At 35.8% G+C, this 23,576-nt stretch overlaps 1 protein-coding gene across 4 annotated transcripts in view; it reads right to left on the bottom strand.

Moving 5' to 3' along the window:
• Positions 1 to 773: 773 nt before the first annotated feature.
• The window catches only part of LOC136840816 (translation initiation factor eIF2 assembly protein-like), a 30,212-nt gene continuing 7,409 nt past the window's right edge, over positions 774 to 23,576 (bottom strand). For 2 of the 4 annotated variants that reach the window (XM_067107736.1, XM_067107737.1), the window contains exons 3-12: positions 23,385 to 23,547; positions 22,167 to 22,268; positions 20,055 to 20,168; positions 18,433 to 18,553; positions 17,686 to 17,808; positions 9,522 to 9,652; positions 6,802 to 6,971; positions 4,416 to 4,494; positions 3,334 to 3,428; positions 774 to 2,713 (exon numbers count right to left, since the gene is read on the bottom strand). In XM_067107736.1, the coding sequence (XP_066963837.1) occupies positions 3,369 to 3,428; positions 4,416 to 4,494; positions 6,802 to 6,971; positions 9,522 to 9,652; positions 17,686 to 17,808; positions 18,433 to 18,553; positions 20,055 to 20,168; positions 22,167 to 22,268; positions 23,385 to 23,547 (1,063 nt within the window). In that variant the 3' untranslated portion in view covers positions 774 to 2,713; positions 3,334 to 3,368. Of the gene's footprint in view, positions 3,429 to 4,415; positions 4,495 to 6,801; positions 6,972 to 9,521; positions 9,653 to 17,685; positions 17,809 to 18,432; positions 18,554 to 20,054; positions 20,169 to 22,166; positions 22,269 to 23,384; positions 23,548 to 23,576 lie in introns of all 4 variants that reach the window. The other 2 variants (XM_067107735.1, XM_067107734.1) reach the window with 1 other exon arrangement.

Raw genomic sequence — 23,576 nt, 5'->3', positions numbered from 1 at the left:
CAGTGATTGAGATAGTTTGGATTTGATATGGGAAAAACAGTTAGCGACTAATTGGAAGACCCAGGTCAAACATTTTGCTTTGCATGTATACTGTATAGTTCTTTCCATGTTATTTAATGAAGGTTGTTCCATTGCTGTAGCACTTCTTATTTCCACAAAGGTACATGATAATGAAAAGTGATGTATCATGCTAATATTTGTTCTCTCACCACCTGCAATCTTTTTGCACCAACATTTGCTGTCTTTGTGATTGATTGAAATTTATTATAAACCCATTAATTAGTAATAGCCTTAACTTTGGAGCAGCAGCTCTCCAGTTTTTTATCTAGTTGTTACATTCTGCAACATAAAAACCACTAGCTGCTTCCACTGATGATCATTTTTTTGATAGAGTTAGCTATGTTCACATATTGTGAGCTGCTATTCCAACAGCATTTTTGTGTTGTGATTCATCCACTGGTAGTGATAATCACGCATGTTGAGCATTTTGATTTTTTTCCGGATCTTATGGTTTCGGTGGTTCTCATTGATTCTTTCTTTTAAATTAGTCTCCAATATTTAAGAACCTGGCTAGTTCCTTTTATTTTTCAATATTTAAATGAAATCTTGTGGTTTTATGCTGTGTATTATGGAAAAATGAAATATGCATTAACCCTTGGTTAATGGTAGACAACAGAACTACATGCCCTCTTCAACCAATAATGCTTTTGTAAGTGACTAATGTTTGTATATATTTTTTATCAGATAGTCAGGTCTAATGATTGAAACAATCATTTTTCTGTAAGGTATATTGCTATTTTAACAGAAATGTCTTCATTACAATCCCTGTTTAATGTATGTTTGTTCTTAAGCAAATATAAACCATCACCTTCATATATGTTTATCTTCAAAGGTTTGGAATCTGTCATTGAAAATTGGTAACACGGTAGTTCACTGGTTGTTAGAGGAAAACCCCACTCACGAGTCATTACCAGCCTTTTCTTCACCCACTGTCTAGCAAGGACTTCTGCTGCACTCCAATTTTGAAACTGTTCCATGTGTGTTTGGCTTCTGTAAGAGCACTTCACGCCCGTATGTTTGTGGATCCACAGCATTACTACTGCTTCAGTCGGGTAAACCATCCAATTCTTATCCTCTCTTTTTGAGGAATATGTGAAGTGGCTATCTTTGTTGTGAAAAGTTATTAGGAGGGAGCTGCTCTCCCAGTGATGAATCAAAACCCCTTTGATCAAGGTCGTCTTCCCATGAGTGGCAGCCATTTGCTCTCCTCCAGGAGGGTGTGTACACGTGCCTCGTCACCACCTACTCCAAGTATTTTGTCTGCTCTGTGGCTCTGTAAGTCAATTGAGTACCCTGGTAAGATCTGCCATTCCCTTAATATTGCAGGGAGACCATTTTTTAGGGCATTTCTCAACGACTTAGCTTTGGCTATAATAAGTCGCCAATTGCTGCTGCTCCTGCTAAGAGATTCATCCCCACAGAGCTTCCTACTGCAGTTGTCACTCCTGTGGGAGATACAGAAATGGCTTCTACCATGGTTGCCAATAATGTACAGCAGTCATTCTTGCCTCAGCCAGTTATCTTGCAATGGAGAGTACGACATAAGCAAGGAGGAAGGTGAAATGCAAGCATTTTCCTTCCTCCTCCTCCTTGTCATCAAGCTCTTCCTCCTGCAAACCTGCAAAGTGTCAAAGAAGACTTACTGTACGGTTATTCAGACTACAATAAGGTCCTCCCCTGCTAGGGGTGGCAACACTGTTCAGTATTTCCAGGTGTTACATCTACTGTAGATAAGTTTGGCATGGGTTCCCATGACAAACCAGGTTTGATCACTGTGTGCTATGTGACAGTGGGTGTGCACAAGGGTAGGCTACTGTATTGTTCTCTCTCTCTCTTTCGGAAAAACCCTTCTCATACTTGAACTGATGATCCTACTCTTCCAGAACCCCAGCAAGCAGAGTAGGAACAGAATTTCAAGAGATCACTGCTCTGATCCCTGAGTCGGAAGCTTTCTACTGTACACCAGATCATGTACATTACATCCCCTACCATTGGCATGCCCAAGTAAGTTCTGCCTGCTAGGGAATGCAGATTACTCTTTTGCATATTGGGGAATGCAGATTACTCTTTTACAGATGGAATTGTCAGTCTTCTTACAAAGACTCCATCAGGAGGGCCTGGCCTTTTCTCCTCCTTTCAGGCAGCAGCATTGCTCACCTGTAGTTAAGCATGCCTGTTAACTTCTTTGCTACCAGTGTCTCATCTGAAAAAGAGAGAGGGCAAATTCAGAAGGTTACTAGTGTTGGTAGAAAGGGCACCAATTTTCCTTTTGCATTTAAATTCCATCTTGTGGCTCATTTTTGTCTTGAAGAGATGGTACATGGTATCATACCTCTTCTTGTGACAAGTTTAAGCAAAGAATGGTCCCTTCCTAAGTATCTCCTTACTCTTTCCCAAAGGTTAGCGAGGAGGCATTAGAGAGCAGACAATCTGACAGCTGGTATTCTAATCCACTGTGTGGTATCCTTCAAGACCCTGGGTTTGAAAAGAACTTGTCCATGATGCCAAAGGAAAGTGCTTGGGGACAGCAGTTGAATGAAGGGCTCCTCATCACACTACCACCACCAGTGACATTACCCCTCTCACTAAATTTCAATGATCAAGTCCAGCTTGCACTGAGGAATAAATCAACATAAAGCTCTGGTTTGCATACCTAGAAAAAATGCAAAATAATTAGTATGAATGTGTAACACTAAACATTGTAAAGTTTTTCTTGTATATATATTTTAATTCTCTGACAAACATGAGAGTAGGAAATTTATTCCACGTGGTAAATCATAAAAATTCACTGCAACTTGTGTTAAGGTATAAAGTGCATTCTTCAGGGATGTGCAATGCTCTCAAACTGGGATCTGTACCATATACTATTATCAAACTGTATGAAACTGTTTAAACTGGACTATTTTTATGAGTCTACCATTTTCAATAAATCAATCTTCACTGAGTTTTTGAGTGTCTCGAAGTTCCTCTACAAAGAGCATGGTACATCTGTAATTTGGGAACCTGTTTGCTCACATGGTATATATACATAATAGCCATCAGTAACCATAAGAGTAAGCAAGAACATAAAACATTATTGAGGTCTGGTATTTATAAATTCTGTATTAACATGATGAAGGACACTTCCTTTGACTTGAATAAAAGTCATCTTGAAGCATTTTCATGTCTGTGATATTTGTGAAATAAATTTATTTATAAAATCTTAGTTTCTTTATACAATTACTATTAGAGAATATAAATTACAAAAAAAAAAATAAATTTTAACAACCATACCCTGGTTTTATGGCAATTAAAAATATCTTTGGCTTTCATCTGTTAAGCCCATACCCTTCATCTTCAGAAGAGTCGCTTTCTTGTTGTCCCTGTGTCTGAGGAGGAAGAAAAAAATTAATTTGAAGACTACTGCATATGCATCATAACCCCAAAAGTTCATGAATCATCTTCCTATATTTTTTATGCATAATCATTATTTCATGTGGAAATCAGAGCATTTGTATCTTCAGAGACTGGCCAACTAGTAACAGTCTTAAAGAAGCCTCCATAACCATCTATCAACTGGTTATCTACAGTGACCAGCTACCCAACTGGGACTGTCGATTAGTTAAATTGGGTTTAATGAGATTATGTTGTACTGTACTTATATCAATTAGTTCATATGAAGACATGACTGCCCTTAACATCAATGACAAGAAAGACCATTATGTGAAATGCTAACAGTTCCTGCAAATCTCCCACCTTCCCATATGGAATTCCTGGCAATTACAATCTTAAAATTTTTAAATACTTCACTTTCAGATTAAAAATGTTTGTATGCTTACGAATATTAAGTGTGGCTGTCTAAACCGCCAATATTAATTCCCTGTGCTGAAAACACAAAGGACATTTCAAATGTCAAAGACATATGAGAAAATGTTACAGTTAAGACAAAGAATTACGACTGCAATTATAAACTTCATCATAAAGCCGGTTGTTGTAGCTAACAGTTAACAGGTTAGGGAAGCTGCTTGAAGACTATAGTTTGCCAGAGGCTCTCAAGATACAGTGCTAGAATGAGCTGATTTCCACTGGAAATAATGACCATGAAAGTTTATTTCCAATTTCATGTGAACTTTTTTTTTTTTTTTTTTTTCATGCACCCATGATAAATAGAATCTATAGTTCTGATAACATGCAGTTTACCGGAGCCAATGTCAAATACTGTGGTGTAAGAATGCACTGCTGGAGAATTAAGTCTGCAATATATCATGATGTGAAAGGCAATTCATGTCATGGCTGGATCAAACAAAAGAATCCATTAATCTCTCAATGTTCATACAAGACATTTATGAAAAATTAAGCAAACAAATTCTACCTACCATTTGGAGTAAATCTACCAACTTTTGAGCATCTTCCCCAGAACTTAGATCACGTACATCAGAAGGAAGACCATAGTTCCTACAAAAGACAACAGAATGCATTATTTTTCAAGTTTAAACAGCCAACTGAGTTTACATTCTTAACTATTACTGCTGGCCAGACGGGCTTTCGTATCTGTTTACATCCACATAAACTTACATTTGTGCATATATGAGCATACATTTGTCTATACTGTACACAGAGGAATTTTATATATATATATAAAAAAAGGTTGCAAAATCTCTGCCTATAAACTCTCGGCAATCTATTATATAAAAATTCAGTACAGTAATAATACTAAGAAATAACCTGGATTTATGGAGTAAATGAAGTTTTACAAGTAAAATATGAAAATGAAGACCTAGCTCATGAAGTGACAAAATCTAATAAAACCTGCCCTTTAGCTATTAAGGGGATCGGCCGCCTAAAAAAACCCAATAATCTTTAAAAAATTCGACTTGCTGAAAAAAATTCTATGGCTTCATGATAGGGTTCAAGAATGTGTCCACGAAATGTTATGCTAAAATTTGCTGAATTTCTCTAGTTATGGCTAAAATGTAAACAATAACTATATACCCATAAAACACCAGTAGCATAAATGATTTAGTCTGGTATAGTTTTTGCGATATATATTACGCAAACTTCCTTTGAAATGAAATGTCGTATAATGTCAATAATATCCTACTCGCTGGCACCTTTTCAGTTATTCCTAGCCATGACAACGCACACGCCATACCAGCGACGCTGATTGTAGCCGAGTTGCCTATAAACTTCAAGCTAGAGGACACGTTTTTTCATGCTCGCTAGCCTTGACTGAACTTCTGTATTTTCTCTGTGTGTTTTGTTTTACCGTGCCTAAAAGGTCCAAGAGTTCACTTCATGCCACAGAATGCGGAAAAGCCAAGTGGAAAAGTCCAGGCGAGAAGTAGAAGAAAGAGTTCAAGAAAATTAGTGCCATAGAGGGAAATGGGGAATGACGGAGAGAGAGAGAGAGAGCTGTCGCCCATCAAACGGCGCAGGCAGCGATCTCTGCTGACCAGAGACCAAACATCCACCCCTAAACGCCTTTTATTTGTTTCGTCACTACCAAAGGGCAAAAGATATTTTAGAAAAAGAAAGCAGTAAGCTCCCGAGGCTGATATTATAGACGATCCTGAAATAAAATGATCATAATAAGTGAAGCAAGACATGATGAATTACTTGAATCACGAATCCCTAATTGTGAATGTAAAAGTAATTCCCAGGATCCATTTGGCAAGTGGATGGATTCGAGACACTAATAAAAAAGTGTAGGCAACTATGATACCCTAGAGTAATACCTTGCAGCAAGATCAGACAGGGGGACCAGGAACCTAAAATTTATAAGAATGTGTCTTAGGCACATAAATAATCAATTAATATTCTTATTTATAATCATTTTGCATTAATTAATACCTAAAATAAAATTAAAACCATAGAATTAATTGTAACACAGTCTTTGAAGTCCCTTTACTTTTTATGTAACTAAAACTTTGAAGGCCCGTTTCAAAACATAAGTTTTCGCCTTTAAAATGCATCTCTCCCTTAGTATTGACCAATCTAAATGAAATTTTAAATATAACATGGGGAAACATGGTGATTAAAACAAAGCCGGGGATTTGCAATATTTTGAGTTTCTGATTTTTTGCAATTTTTTTTTCTGTAATTTTTCCGGAAAATTCTAAATTAAAAAAAAATTCATATCTCGAAAATAATTGAAAAATCAAAAATCGGCTTTGTATCGAAGGTCCATATGTGTTTATCGTGGTTCAAATCTCATCCCTTAAAACCAAAAAGCAAAAAGGAGGAGATGCATTTTGAAATTGGCCATTTTTGGCCGAAAAATGCTCTGGCGTCACAAAACCTAAGGTCACTGAACAAAAATTTTTTCCCCAGAAGTTCCACACAATATCCTTTAACAAACCCCCTATATATCAACAACCTGTCTTTAAAAAAGTCAGAAACCGGCCGATCCCCTTAAAATAAGAGGGAGTCAAATAATGATTTTAACTGAAACATGAACTACAGTCTTCCAGCTTAAGCATGTAGTCATTCATTTCAGGCTAAAAATTACCCCTGTACCAAACCAAACTGGATTACAATTAGTATAACTGTCATGCCAGCTGACATCATAACTAAGCATGTGGGGGGCCCTTACAGACCATCTTCCAAGATTTGTAATTTGTTGCGGGTTGAAATTTGGACAATCACAAAGGATGTGCTTAATGTTAGATTGTTTTGCATTCTTCAAATTTGGAGAAATGGCTACATCCAGTATTTGTAATTTTTCATTACAATAATTATTTAAATTCATTTATAGAAACTTGCCAGTACGAATGGGGCTGGACTCCTGTAGTTCCACCAATATACCGAAATTCCGGTTTGTCTTCCATGGATAGTGGAGATGAACTACGCTCTCTATTATCACCATTTCTCACTGTTTCAAGTTCCAATCTCTCAAGGTCTTCACTTAATTCTGCATCATCACCATGCTCTCCCTGTAAAGCACACAAAAACTCAGCAAAACTTCTTCAAGGATACTACAGTACAAGACACTGGATTTGATTCACAGGGCATATATATAAGCCACCCATGAAATATATTACAGTATTGGGCAATTTGCAATTATTTATAGTAAGGTATAAAATATTAAATACAGTGGACCCCATGTGTTCGCGGGGGATGCGTCCCACACCCCCCTGCAAATAGCTAAAATCCGCGAATACCTAAAACCCCTCTAAAAACACTTGGAACTGCCCATTTTGATTTAAACAAAGAAAAAACCTGTAAAAATGCATATACTTGAGTAATTTTAATAGTTTTATCACAAAAAGTGCATTTATTCATGAAAATTATACGAAAGAAATACAGTAATTGGTAAACTACTCTGTGAAAATGCATGAATGGGCAACTTTTCCCATTTAGAATAATGGCTGAATATGTTCCACAGAGAAACCCATGAGTCGTGAGTCCATAAATCGAGAGACACGAATACAGGGGAGTTTACTGTGTGATCAAATTATAATCCATATAAAATATTAAATATCAAATTATAATCCAAAGTAATAAAGCAAAACATTCATGAAACACACATACAAGGTTCAATAAAGACTACCTACATTATATGCAACTAGCTTCCAACATTTGTATGGTTTAATTGATAAGCATCAGTCTTGAAAGAGAGAGAGAGAGAGAGAATTTAAATATGTACTTGTAGTACATATAGATGGAAGTTCAAGAAAATGATACATTTTGATACTTTAACAATTGTTATTTTTGCATTTCATAGCTTAAAATTACAGTATTATGTATGTGTGTGTGTATGAGGGTTTATTGCTGTAATCTGAATGATCTTTGTTTATGTTCATTCATATTTGTTTATGTTAGTTCTTGTACCTGTGATTTGCTTTGACACTAATTATAAATTTTTTGTATGCCATACAACAAAAGAGTAATGCTGAAATATGCCTTTAATTGGGTAAAACTACAGTATCAGATATAAACACTAAGACAGATACAATAACAATAATGCTGTAATGTACCTTTCATGGGCTAAAAATACAAAATCAGATATGTACATTAAGACAGAGATAAAACACAAGTTAGTAGGCTAGACTTGCACTATTCACCACATTAGGCAAAGACCATTCTTGTAATTCAGAAAAATGTTTTATTTTTTTGAATGGCAGACACCCTAACATATTTTAAAATTTCTTCAAATTATTATTTCAAAATACAATGTTTTTACAATAATAAAACTTTATGTACTAACCCATCTAGTCATACTGATGCCACTGAATACACAGGATCATAACACAAGGACTGAGAACACCAAAAGGCAGGTGAGATCAAGTGATGAGTTTAGTATGATCAAAGATAAGTAGTGTTGTAGACATGGGAATGGAGCCTGAAAACAAGAGCAAGGCAATTAAATGCACACTTGCACCTTAAACATTGCTATAGCCCAGAGAGAAAATTAAGCTGATTGGATGAAAATTATACTGAACAGGTGAAGAGCAGACCTCAACATACAAAAGGCTGCAGGACTAAATGGAAAAATCAAAATTGTAAAGAATCACTTCCATACCATTCTCACATTACCCATCTCAGGAGTTGAACCCAAGGCTAATCCGGCAAGAGGTGAATGCACTACCACCTGTATTCCAGTTTAGTACATGGAGAGCATAACAGCAGAGGCAGCAGCCTGAACATAACTCCTCACAGCCACAGAAACTTTGTACGGAGATGGAGACATCCAAGCAAAAAGTCAAGATTTGGGAGAGAACCCCACATACAGGAACTTTGTAAGGCCAGAGTTGTGGAAGCCTCTTTGGACAAGACTCACCAGGGCTACTGCATTACCAGAGAGGAAGAGGAAGGAAGCACCAACCATCAAGTACGACACTACACCCACATTGCTGGCCATGAGGGGAAACAATGGCCCTTACACAAAGGCACTACCAAAGATGACCTGAAAGAACTGCACATCTTACTATCCTGCTAATTGAGAACATGAGGTGTGATCAAGATAATAACTTTCCATGAGGGTTACCACATGCAAGGGGAAGTGTAACAATAAAGCAATGAAAAAATTATTCATATAGTTTAAATGAAACATTGAAAGAAATGACTATAAAGAAAACAAAGTAACCATTACTGTGAACAAAGCAATAACATTCATTGTTAATATATAAAAGATATGATTTCACTGTATATAAATAGGTAAAAGGAATGTTCCCTGGAAATCAATAGTTAACGTTAGGAATGCAAAAATATACACGCAAAAGATGTTTATATCTATATAACCTTCAAAAAGGTACATACTAGAAACATTACTGAAATTACCAGAGAAGTAAGGAAACCCTACAATAGGGACTAAGCAATGGCAAAATACTCGACACAAAGACCAGCAATGAAAGACAATCCAAGCTAGGATACATACTGAATGAAAAAGAATACAAATGACCTGTGGAAACAAAAACCCATAATGCATAACACTAAATTCTGAGTAAAGTACAAGAAATCCAACTAATACTTGAATAACTAACCTCAACACCACATCTTTCAGTGACTCTGAACTCATGCCACTGGAACAACAGACTGTCTGTGGTCACACCGAAAGGATTGAAATCTATAAGGATCACTTTTCTTCTAGCTGGTCGATAAACATCAAACGTGTCTGCAAATAAATGCATGAAAAATTACGCAGAAGAAAAACAAACTCCATTTGTGAACATTATTAACATTAAAACACTGACGTACTGTGATAGAAACTTTTTCAGTAACATCAATAAGCAAAAATCAACTAGTGGCATTCATACTCTTGTCCTTTGCTTTAAACAAGGGTCATGGCTAGATTCTGTCAAAAAAGCCCCACACAAGGGTATTGACCATAGTTTGCTCTGCACTGCATACCACGAGCAATATTCATGTCTTTGTTTCATATCTTCAAGCTGAATTTCGTGTCATTCTTTTTATCCATGCCCTTTGCTCTATTTCTACTTGGCTACCAAATTACAATCCCCATTTTTCAGCTCTCATTTTAGCAGAAATTCACAGAGCTAATAAAAAGTGACATGCCACATTAACAACTTACTTTATAGAAAGGACAACTAATTTTTTCATACAAAACCACTACCAATTTTTTGTGTTAATGTCCAAAATACAACCAACAACGAATTTCAAGTTTTGGAAATAAAGGAATTTTGTCATGCCCCCATTTTCAATTAACCTTTATTAAATTTGTCAAAAGCTTTTAATAAATAAAATCCAAGCCTTTTATCAAGATAAAATTTTTTGGGCAAGCCCTGTGAGAGCCAAATAAATAAAAATATTCTGGTTAAACCATCAAGGTTGAGGACTGAGCTAAGAAAATCCCCACAATTTCAAAACAGACAAACTGGAATGAATCACTGTACCAGTACATTCATGGATGCCACAATGTCATAGAATTTTTGTCTGAATTTTGAAATGTATAAGATTTTATCATCAAAGTGTTCCCAAATAACATTGAAGTGATAACACCAAATTATAATGAGTGATATTGATAAAATAATACTATACGGGAAAAATGACAAGGATGTGGTACGAAGCCCACAGCAAGACTAACATGGTACAGGCGGGGAAAAGATTTCTTTTACCCCTTGAGTTCACGTGACAGAGTAAATGGCACCGCTTTTGTTTATGTAGTTAAGCAGTAGTACTGGGTGTTGGGCTGATTGGTGCAGACGTCTCCTTACCAGTTAACTTATATTTACTTATATATTTCATAAAAACTAAAATGCATTAATGATAAAAAAAAATATGTGTGAACAATCTGCAACCTGAAAAATGCGTTTATAAGTGTTTTATCTCAGGATTATATATAACGCTTTAGAGGAAGGAAGTTACGTAGAGTAATATCATCATGCTTTACCGCTTGGTTCCTGAGACTGACGCAAGAGACGGATGTGGAGGGAGAAAGGTTGGAAGAAAGTAGAAGTTGTTCTTCGTTAAGGATTTTGCTTATAACTCCAAAATCTTTAGAAGTTACTGCGGAATTTCCATTTCATATATAGATACTGTCGCTATAGTGACTGAAGATAAATATCGATGCAATTGCTACAAAATCACATTCATTGTCCACAACCCAATTTTTCAAGATGAGAGAGAGAGAGAGAGAGAGAGAGAGAGAGAGAGAGAGAGAGAGAGAGAGAGAGATTGCTTGTAAATTATATGCTATTACTATAAGTATAACTTGTAAGTGGTTTTATAATCAGCATAAATTCTTTTCCAATTAATTATGTTGAACGGTAATTGTTTCTGAGGGTGGTAGTTTCTTTTATAACAAGCTATCTAACCGTGAAAGTGGGCCCGAAACTATTGCCTTTCTTAACTTCTGGCCAAGAGAAATGGTCTTCCTTCAACTGCTTTGTAAACCTCAAGAGACAACATCAACCAAAACCTCATTGACAATGAACTCGAAAGAGGAAAGGCTTTGCCAACGAGGGGCAATAGTTACGCTGAGAGGGAGAGGCATGTCAAACGCTGCGGTTGCAAGGAAACTTGGCATTACCAAGCCAACAGTCAGACGCTAGTGGAGGCGGTGGCAGGAATCAGGAAACCTCAACGATAAACACCGGAGCGGTGGGCCTAGGAAGACATCTGAAGAAGATGATAGGCAAATTCTTGACTGTAATCAACAGGCTCCATTTAAGAATGCAGTAGCCATTAGGGATGAGCTGCATTTAGAGGTCTGTGCACGCACAGTGAGGAATCGTCTTCATGCTGCAGATATCCATCATCGGATCCCGGCTAAAAAGGGCAAACCTGAAGAACATCATAAGCAGGCAAGATTGGCTTTCGCACGTCGGCATGCTGATAAAACTCTTGATTTCTGGGCTCGAGTAATATTCAGTGATGAAAAGACGTTCACTTCGGCAACTCACGGACGACCACACTGCTGGCGCCCAAACAACACAAGATACGAACAACAGTTCATACATGAAACTGCTCGAAGTGGCTATATATCATGCAATGTATGGGGCTAGATGCATTTACATGGTGAGGGAGAACTTGCTGAAGTCGGCGGCCGCTTCACTGCTGATAAATATATAGAAATATTAGAAGTAATGGTGCCTTCTGTCTGTGCATATGCGCGTCTCCCCCCCTATCCTGAAAGAATAATATTCATGCAGGTATGTTAATACTACATACTAAGAGAATTTTGAACACAACTTATGCGATGTTCATTGTCTTGCATGTTCATTGCTAATCATAATTAGATAATGGCAAGTTACTAGAGTTTCATAGCATCTAATACTAGATTTTCAATTAAATGATGCAAATTAAAGGTTTACAAAACGGTAATATAAACCAAACATGATTGCATGTAATTACAAAACCATAGTGACTTTGAGCTTAATTTAAGTTAAGAAATAATGTATTCTGTATTTATAATGCTCAGGGGTTTCCAAAATGGGTTGGTGGTGGTTAATATAGATCTAATGAAAGTGGGTTTTGCCTAATAATCTATGTCTAACCTTAACCTGAAGCATGCTTCCCTCCAGACATATGAATGATTCTTTACGGCGATACTTATTCACTTTCTTTTGACAGGATAACTACTCTATTCATAATGCGCACATTGTTGAACTCCTGGAATGACCTAGCAAAGGATGCGACATGAACCCTATAGAAAATGTATGGGGAAATATAGTTAGCAGTTGGGAGCAAGGCCACGAGCGATTTCACCAGCGTCTGCTTGAGCACACATTACGAGAGTGGGAGTTATGCCGACGAAATCAACAAATGATTTACAACCACGTTGCATCCATGCCAAATAGGTTGCAGGAGGTGATCACAAACGATGGAGGCTGGACACGATATTGATTTCTTTGTGCTGTAATTGTTATTTAGTTATTAGGTTTCTACGTGGGTGATGGAAATAAACATAATAGCAAGCCACATTTTGGTCTACCCTATAAATTATCAAGGAACAAAATGCTTGACAACTTCAAGTCTACATTATTATTATTATTAGTAGTAGTAGTAGTAATAGTAGTAGTAGTAGTAGTATGGCTTAGACAATTCTGTAGTAGTAGTAGTAGTAGTAGTAGTAGTAGTATGGCTTAGACAATTCTGTTTTTGAAATATCATTATCATAGTTCTGAATATTCGAAAAATATAGATACATTCTTTAAAAGAAGTATATAAATGAAATTATTAGAAATTTTAATATGAAATGTGAGATGGCTCTCTACAAGGATGTTTCATTGTCTCCCAACCTTTTGAAACTCAAGACTTAACAACCTCATGCAAAGAGCAATCCTCAGTTAAAAAAAAAAAGCGGCACGATGATGCCATCTTTCCTTAGTCTCGTTTTGCAGGGTAGAAACTTTGAACAATAAAAAAGCATGGAAGGCACCTTTTGAGTTTGCTGCAGAATTTCCTCTCCGAAAGCAAATCCAGTGACTACGTTTTAATAAAACTTTTATGGACATACTTTCAAACTGTATGCATAGTCCACAACCCATGAGAGAGAGAGAGAGAGAGAGAGAGAGAGAGAGAGAGAGAGAGAGAGAGAGAGAGAGAGAGAGAGAGAGAGAGAAAGTTGATATCATGTAATCGCACAAATATCTGGCGAATGTAATTGCTTCTTAATGACATCACAAATTTATTTTGCTCATCTACTTTCTTAAATGTGGCCAGCATTCATTTATGATATTAATGAGTGAACAGCGAAGCCATGCCATTGCTCCAGCATTTATGTGGAAAACAAGTTCTCTCCTCATTACTCTCCTGGAAGCCTTGAGAACCACTGTCAGGCGGCCTCTTTCAAGGGATGAATGATATACTGTGTGTGTGTGTGTGTGTGTGTGTATGAAAATATATATATATATATATATATATATATATATATATATATATATATATATATATATATATATATACATACACACACACACTATATATAATATATATATATATATATATATATATATATATATATATATATATATATATATATATATATATATATATAAAATATATATATATATGTGTATATATAATTTAACATATTGCTTTTTATGATTTTTTCGCATTTAAAAGGATATTTATTTTGTCTTAGCCAAGAACTAAGACCTTTGAAATTTGCGTGCAACAATGGAAACAAAGCTTATTTTGGTATAGGCCACTATGGAATTTTTGTATATGGTAAACAAAACAGATATGCATTCTATATCCCGGTATCCATGCTATAAAGAATATTAACTAAGTATAATTTGAAAGTAAAAGAGCGTTTAGCAACAGTAAGTGGCTGATAAATTATGATCAAAACTGTGGCATAATAAAATCATGTTAATAGTAAAAATAACTCCATATGAAAAGTTGTCCGAGTGATCTCAGCAGCGGTCGGTGGAAAGGAAACTTCGTTCTTAGCCGACCTCTCTTGGCCCTTCTTGGGTAGACATCCTAGATTCTTGGCCACAACGAATGAGCTTTAAAAAATGTTATCCGACAACTGCTACAAGGTATGTCTAAAAATAGAATTCCTATCAGGATCGCCGATACATTTCATGAAATTTTTATTAATTCAAATACCTGTGTCCTTGGATTAATATCATCTCCAAACTCCTGTGTATCTGTTGGGAATTTAGTATTTTCAGTCAATTTATTCATCCATATTCTCACAAAAAATGTTGATTCTTTTCTGATAACGATATACAGATAGGTTGGCTGTTCAAGATAGGACAAATTTTTCTCCGCTGGTCGATTGAATTACACAAATTTGACGGAATTTTCAGCGTAGAATAGATAATATTCAAAGGAAAATAGCTGGCTGTAATCAGCCAATCAGAGGCAACCTTACGTCCAGTCATTCATTTGACGTTCTATGTAAATATTTGAACTCTAATGTAGCTAACTGAACGGGACTGGTCAAGGTTATGGTATTCGATAACTAAATTTATCCTAATGCAAACCACTGTTAAAAAATTGAATAAGAAAACTATACTTTTATTATAAAGTTTGACAGAAGTAGCTACATTATTTAAAGTTTCAATGGGAAATCAGAACTAGCTTCAAAACGTTTAGGAGTTAGATGAAAAATCGTTAACGGTGCTATACATGCTTCGACAGTTCATCGTCTCTACCTTACAAACAACTCCTTCCCTCTTCCGGCTCCCCCACCCCCCCGTCCCTCCACCTCTATTTCCTACGTCAGTCTCAAGAGCGAAACGCAAGTGTATGATAATATTACGTTATATATTTTCTCTCTGATACAACGTCTTATATAATCATAAAAATATCACATAAAACCATGAATCACGTTGTAGTTTGTTCGTAAACTTTTTTCTTTGTCAGGTAATTTTGTTTCTTTTGAAATAATCAAGTGAATATATGCTAACAGGTAAGGAAACGTCTCCACCAATAAGGCTTGCGTTTGAGACAGAGAATTCATTCATATTTTCGACAGTTTCTACTACATAAACAAAAGCAGCGTTGCCATTTAGCGTGTCAAGTGAACGCAGGGGGTAAAAGGAGTCTTTTCCCTGACTGTACCAAATTATAGCCATTCGAAGAGTTAATTTGTAATAAAGTACAGTATTATAATATAGTAATAATGTTTCTATTTGAATATTACAAGATAAAATAATATTAGTATGGAAAACACTATGCAAGCATGGAAAACCACCACTGTATTGCATTTACCATTAATTTCAATGTACAGGTTGACCATCACTAATCCGGCATCATTGGGACGTAGAGGGTGCCGGATTAGCCATTTATTAGGCTAGAATACACGAAACACAGTAGCTAAGCACCTCATCCTAGAATTAAAATATCCCATAAATCAGTACAAGTTGGTTAATAAAGAAAAGACAATTATCAAATACAGGTAGTGCTCGAGTTACGATAATTCGACTTACAATATTTGAGTTCACGATGGGGTTAGCAATTAATACCCGATCTAAAAATATTTAGGAAATATTTTTAGATTTCGTAGCAGGCGCAGATAGCGAGAGAGACCAACTTCTTTTCCTCCATCTCTTTATTCCAACTGCTAGTTAAAAAAGTAAAAGAGAATGATAAAAGTATTGTTAGTAACGTTATACTCTTGCGTAAATGCGTACAGCCATAAACAACCGAACGGGAAACTTGTTTTGCTAATAATCGTTTCGGATAACAACTGTTGTGCTTGTATTTCAACCATCGTACGGTAATACACAATTACTGTAGTTATGTTACAAATGACGTTAAGTACTGTACAATAGGACTGATATCTTTTTTACACTATACCTTTATTCGGTTTGGAGAAAAGATCGCCAGGGAAATATACTGCTACAGTAACTTTAAGCTGCAAGTTGTAGCTGAAGCTGAGAAAACAATGTTCAAGCTGCCAATGACTATAAATTATCGTGCATCGGCAACATGGATGAAACTCGACCGTAAATAAAACTGGAGAGGATGTATTTTAATCAAAACTACTGGGCATGAAAGAATACAAATTACTACTGTTTTCACGTCGATAAAAGATAAATACGTAAAGCTCGTATTATGATGAAATCAAGAGAAAATAGCGAACGGAATCTTGAGTTTTTTTTTTTACTCAAAAAATACATGCCCCCAAAACGGCAAGCCGCGATTCCCACGAGCGTCACATATTAACGAAAAAATAGCTAAATTGATTTCACAACGAGACGTATTTAAGTTATATTTCGACTTAAAAACACTTCGTACAACGAAAAATATCCTCGTCCCAAATAAATAATGTATCCATATTCATTTACGTTAACTAAAAGCAAGAAAAGCGCTTTGAACTTGTTAAATGCGGTGAAATAAATACCGTGATATCGATTCCCAAAACAAAACATGGATCGCAATTTATAATACAAAAGCAATATGAGAATATACGCAACTGGAAACAATGTAGTAAAGCATAACTTTTTAAGAGATCCATGAAAAAGATACACATTCGTTATGTTGATGTTTGTATAATACTGTTAATATGTGAATAGAGTTCAGTATAATGTAGGCTAGGCTACCAGTTTGTTGATGCAGCACACTGCACCACCAAATCGAAGCAGCCGGCGAGTGAGTTAGCGCAGCAACCCGGGAGATTTGAAAATTAGTGCGGAAACATCAGAAATTACTCTAGCCGAAATTTGTGCCGGATTACTGATTGTTCCGGACTACTGATTGCCGGATTAGTGATGGTCAACCTGTAAATGATAATTATACAAAAATGAAATTCCACAAGTTGTGCCTGAGTCAGGTTGTGTAGAGCAATCTGTATACCCTGTACTAGGCTGTGGTCTAGTGCAGTAGGGTAACCGTAACTTCCAACCCCATTAATTCCCAGTGACAAGAGTACTCTTTTACATCTGGGTTGGCTGGTGGGGACAGGAAAAAAAAAAAAAAAAAAAAAAAAAAAAAAAAAAAAAAATTCAATTCTTCAGGAAACAGAGCACATATTCTAAAGACAAATAAACAAAATGCCAAAATGCTAATAGGAAACATGTAAAAACGACATGACATCAAAACAAAAACAAAAATCTTCATCTTCATATCTTGTACAGCTCTGAAAGTGCTATGACTTAGTACTGTAGCCCTTACACGAGAAAAGAAAATATAATCGGCTGATGTTACTGGCCTAAGTTTAACAATTAAAGTTAGTTAAGTTTCATAAACACAATACTAAATAGTCTAAATTATAAGTGATGTACTCACAATTAACCAGGGAAAACTTATCCTTGATCCTTTCATTCCAAAACTGGATGATGTCATGGCGGATGTTATGGTTGTCTTGGACAACTGATGAAAAGCTCTGAGTAACATCCCTTTGAGAAATACCTGAAATAAATGAAATGGAGAACATTATTCTGAAAACTTAAAAGAAAGGCTCTAGCAAAATTACATTTCTGAAGTGCTGATATTGAAAGGAAGCTGCAAAACAGTTTTAGTACCTCTACAGAGTCAAGCACAGTAGAAAAAACTTATACTATAAAAAACAGGATACCTGTATGACCACGCTAATGTTCTTTTACTATTTGATTTAAATATTTTTCATGTGCATCTATGAATAGCCTTTCAGGAAATTAACAAGTATAGTTTGACAAGAGTGATTGTACTGTATTTCCACATGCTGCCTAACATCACTATCAAAAATATTTACTGAAAAAGTCAAAAAGGTCTTGTAAAACCAAGCCAACAGGGTAATTTTCAAAACTACAAAATTCTTGAAGTACAGAGTTTCTATGTTATTTAAACCTTTAAGTATTCTGAATATTTCCATCAATTTGCAGTACTTGAACCTCTGTGTGTGTGAGAGAGAGAGAGAGAGAGAGAGAGAGAGAGAGAGAGAGAGAGAGAGAGAGAGAGAGAGAGAGAGAGAGTTTTACACACTGTATTTACAAGTCATAAACACCAGAATTTTGTCAAAAACCCAAAGCAAACAAAATCAATGTTCTAACTCACCAACGAGTTCTTGATCTTTGACGAAACAACGAAACTCATGGGCTGGGTTAATGTCCATCCATTCTCTCAAGACTAAACAATAATTAACACTAGTGTCCACTTCATCCTTATCCACACAATCCTGTAAAATCAGAATTTCATTATTTCCATAACAAGAATAAATAAGCACTGTAAAACAATTTTACAGTTTCCAGCTGAATGTATCAACTGGACACTGCTGTCCATATTGGTAATGATGGCATGACCACTATCCAGCTCATAAGCATGAAGATGGTGAATGACACATCAAAGGCACGAAATACTTTTTTTTGAAGTTTCCCTTTACTATACATGGTTACCTCCACCTGCAAATATAGACAGTTTTCCCCAAGAGTGACTCATAAAACTAATTCTTTATCTGTCTTAAAAGATTTGCTTGGTTACATTAGGTTTTCCCCTTTGGAAGCCAATTAGGTTTCTTTGCACCTTTTTGTCTTCAGCACTTCCTGCATGATTTCCCCATCTCATTTCAGTCATCATCTGCTACTTACTTATCTAATACTTTTCTGACTATCAGCCCTCCACTTCTCATTATATGCATAAGTAAGTGACTTCAACATTTTCATTATGATATTTACATAGAATTCCAGCAATCAAACACTTTCAAAATTAACTATTTTTATTTGCAAGTACCTACGTCCTGTTAGTAATACCTTTATACAGTTATAAAATTCTAATTGCTTACTAGTAGGATATTCTTATTTACCAACAGTTAACGTTCTTTTTCTATTTTATCCAAACTGTTGTAAATCTTTTCTTACTGACCTCACAACTTCATAAATCTATATTTAGCAAAAACAACAAAAAATGGATGGGTGGATATATGGTATTTAGAGCTAAAGCTCATGGACTTTGGATCAACAAGACCCTTCAGTAATGTGGTAACAGAAAAAGCTGTAGCCCTTGGAGAAGATAACACCAACATGTTCCTCCTTTATCTCATTGCTTTTAATAATTATTAATTTAGGCATCAAAAACCCTCTCAATTTACATTTTGTAAACCTCAGTAAATCACACTGCATTTTCTTTTACATTTAATAAATATTAGTACCTTCAACCTACACCATTCCCGTTACATCCACATACCCACGTACTTGCTCGACTTTACTTAACCACATCATCAAGAAAAACTATTTTATTCTTCCTCAGTCTAATGATATCTTCTGTTTCTATCACCTGTCTTGCGTAAAAATTGGTTTGCTGATCTCCCACAATTACCAACAAAACTACCTCCAGAGATTGCATACTGCTTCCAAATTCATCAAATATAAATGCTTTTGCAACTGAGCTACCTAACATGCTACCTGAGCTTCATCAGTTAATATATTGGTGATTTTTGTGACAGAAAAATGATAACATGTTCAGATTTCCCACATCCATTAAATGTTATGGCTACTGAAATGAACCTAATTCCTTATAGACTCCAAGACAGACAACCAATAAGGAAAGTGATGGAAAAAGAATAGGCCACAACTAAAAATGAAAACATAAATCATGCTAACACCCTATGTCTAGCTCATACATGCACTTAGCACTAAGCTTTTCTTTTTCCTTAAAACCTTAATTGATATAGTAAACTGTACCTTGAATGGTGTGCAGAGATCATGAGTTATGAAGCAGCTGCTCTTTAAAAGAAGATAAATATCACCAGGTGATGTACTTTTTAGGGAGTAATTAAAACCAATCCATCTAGCATCCTGCAAAAAGTCAAATAAACACCTTAAATAAACATCACAATTTGAAATATTTAAGAGAAAAAAGGCCTCTGCTACATAAAATTTAAATCAATAAAAAGCTTACAAATGAATGCAAGCAGTATTTGTTCTTGTTAAACTAATTACTGTATAGTAAAATATAGTACAGTACTGGTAAAATCTGTGATTACACAAAATGACAATGAAGTTTTTGTAACAAAACATTTTTTTTTTCACAACCCATAAATAATATAAATGTCTCTTGCGTCAAGTGAGCAAAACAGCTAAGCGCAATTACTTGCACATGCATGCTTTACCCATTGGTAGGTAGTTGCTATCCCTTCACTGTTTGCAGAGATTTGATGCAACACAATAAGAATGAAGAAATGAGCTCTTTGTATATGATTTACTTTGTATGAATATATAGATCTTCAGTTCTGGAAACCATACCCAAGGATGTACAGACAATGAGGGTTGGATTAACATTCAGAATGTAAAGCAATCTACTGGTAAAGAAGTATATGGATATGGAGTAACAAGGTGGAAACACTGATAATCACATGAGTCCTAGGACACAAAGATTAGCCAAAGCAATATGTAACAGCATATAAATTTCCGGGAGGACATGAATGCACAGTAGAATAACCTAGATATTTACGTCTAGTTCATGACGTTGAATGAAGTGCAAGAAGACGTGACAGAGAAAATGTGAAAAAAGGGTGGATGATGCTGGCAAAGTCATGTATTCAAGGAGTGGGACTAGTGTTAGGGTGGCCCAGAAAACTATTAATGAATTATCCATGGGTATAAAGAAAAAGAGCAAATGCCCGCCAAAAGAAGGGATGGGTCAATAATACCATCTTCAAGAAGTGAGACATTGTGGGCAGAACACTTTTGAGATGTAATAAATAACAGATCTGGGGGGAGATAATTTAATTGATATGACAGAAGCAGAATCGGTAATAAAGAAACTTAGGTTATGATAAGCACTAGGCTATGGTGAGGTCACTGTAAAAATGACCGACTGAAAACGAAATGACAACTTGTATACTGATTGCTGTTGAGCAAAAAATGGAATGTGGACGCAAAGCCTCAAAGAAATTTGCATCATAGCAAAGATACCAAAGAAAGTGACTTGGACTGGATGTGGAAACAATAAACATGTTCAGCATACCTATTCTGAATGCACTGGAGTGACAAACCAATAAAATGCTTAGAAATTAACAAACTGGTTTTAGAAAAGGTATGAATTGCATTGATCAAATGTGTGTTAGAACACACTGTTCACTTGTGCGGAATTTAAATGTTCTGATGACCTGTTCATTACAAGACTCTCAGGTCTTTAATGTCCGTGGAGAACAACAGATGTGAAAAATCCTTGGTGCCTGCATTTCACTCTCTCATCACTGATCTGACCAAGAGATGAACTATCATCCTGATCAAACTTCTGCCTATTGAACATATCTCCTCCTAGCTACAGTCAATGTCCGAGATTCAGTTTCCTTTGCCAAGGAACCACCTGTGCCAACCGGTTTTCACAGTATCACATATGCCAGTCTAACTGTTGTCAAAGTAAAAGAGGCTGGAGTCCTGGTGATACCCACAAACAAAAAAGACATGTGACAAGGCAATCTTCGATCAGATATGTAACTGTTACTGTGAGCAGTTTATAATTACAGTACAAGGAAGAACCTTGCAATACTGTAGAGCACTGCAAAATTACTCACAACGTACCAAATCTAATGAAATTGTTATCATTAAGGGGGTTTGGTATTAATTTCATAGAAATCTATTATAGCACTGACTTACAGAAAATACCATTTGTGCAGGTAAGGACAACAATTATAGGTTAGTCTATGGCAGCATAGAAATTTACAACACACGTTAAAAAAACATATTCCAAAAGAATCATGGGAATTACAACATTTTACTGGGTTCTAAAAAGAACGATAAATTAAAGGTTACTTTTGTATTGCTGATTAATTATTAATAAATAATTACCTGTGGAGCACTGAAGTTCAGCTTTGGAAATACACTACCGCCAAGGACACTTATAGCACTTTCAATTTCCTTGTTAAATTCTTTCAAGTCTGGAGCAACAGCCTGAAGAAAAACAAGTATATACTATTATGATAATGCCTGATGAAAAGTATACATTGTTACTCACAATGAGTAAAATTCAGATGATGTACAACTACAGTGATAAAAAAAAAAATACTCTAGATCCTCCAACTATGTCATTTTAACACAAAGTGTTTTCATATAAACCACATGCAGTATACGCTGCTACGTCTGTCCCAAATATTCCCATGTTCTCCAGTCTTTTGTCAATTAAACTGAAGGCAACCTCTCCACTTTTGTGCCATCTGGATCCATGTGTCTCAACCAACCTCAATTTTAAGTCATGTTTATGTGAGGCAGCATGGCTTACTGGACTAAAACAACCCATGTTAGTCATATATATGCCTGAATTGCTTTTCAGTTGGACGCCAAGATGCTGCATACCCCAAAGTGCTTGTGTGCGCCTCTTGGATCCAGTAAAGTGCTTGGAGGGCTGTTAGGAGTCAGGAATGTACAAATTATGGTAAAAATATATGAAGCATACATCAAGATATTTGTATTAGATAAGTATTCTGACTAAGAAAAGAAGTGCACTTACTAACACTAGAAGTCTCTGTCTCTTGACAGTGCCAGACATGATAACCGAGTTATGATGTAGTAGATAATTATTCCAAATCTCTTCTCTTCTGGTACCAATGAATAATATTCCAACAACTCATGACATATATCTCTCAAATACAAAATCAGCCAAGGTAGACTAACATTAGCAAGTACCTGTATATAAAACAGAGGAGTGCTCTGACTTTGTGGACTACCACTTTTAGTTATTAGCATTGCCTGTGGGAATGCAAAGATCTTGACTACTCAACTTATAGACTGTGATTTATAGATAAACAGCTCAATTGCAAGATGATTCATTTTGCAAAACATTGCAGTTTGGTGCTCGTTTAAAATTAATTCCAAACACTCATTGGGTTCTAATGAATACTGTACTCTGGCACTTGCTGAGATATAGACTTTATTTATGGCCTAACCTACTAACCTATTTAAGGTAGGCTAGGTTAACTTTAAAATGTACATGTATTTGCAAAAATTAACATTTTGTGCCACTGGGAATCTATTCATTATAAAAAAAATTACCAAATCTACTTCACTCACCTCCTCCTCTTCCTGGTTTTCATATGAATCCCATTCATCATCATCATCATCATCGCCAATACTGCTACTCCCAAGCTGCCCTGGGTGACAACCTTGAGGAAGAACAACTGTTCCTTTCTCCTTGAGATAGGCTAATACATCTTGTGGTAACGGGAGAATCAAGCTGTAAGTTCAAAATTTAAAGATGAATAA

This window comes from Macrobrachium rosenbergii, chromosome 8, assembly GCF_040412425.1.
Source record: "Macrobrachium rosenbergii isolate ZJJX-2024 chromosome 8, ASM4041242v1, whole genome shotgun sequence".
NCBI classification, from domain to species: domain Eukaryota; kingdom Metazoa; phylum Arthropoda; class Malacostraca; order Decapoda; family Palaemonidae; genus Macrobrachium; species Macrobrachium rosenbergii.
This window is presented reverse-complemented; position numbering and strand designations above follow the sequence as displayed.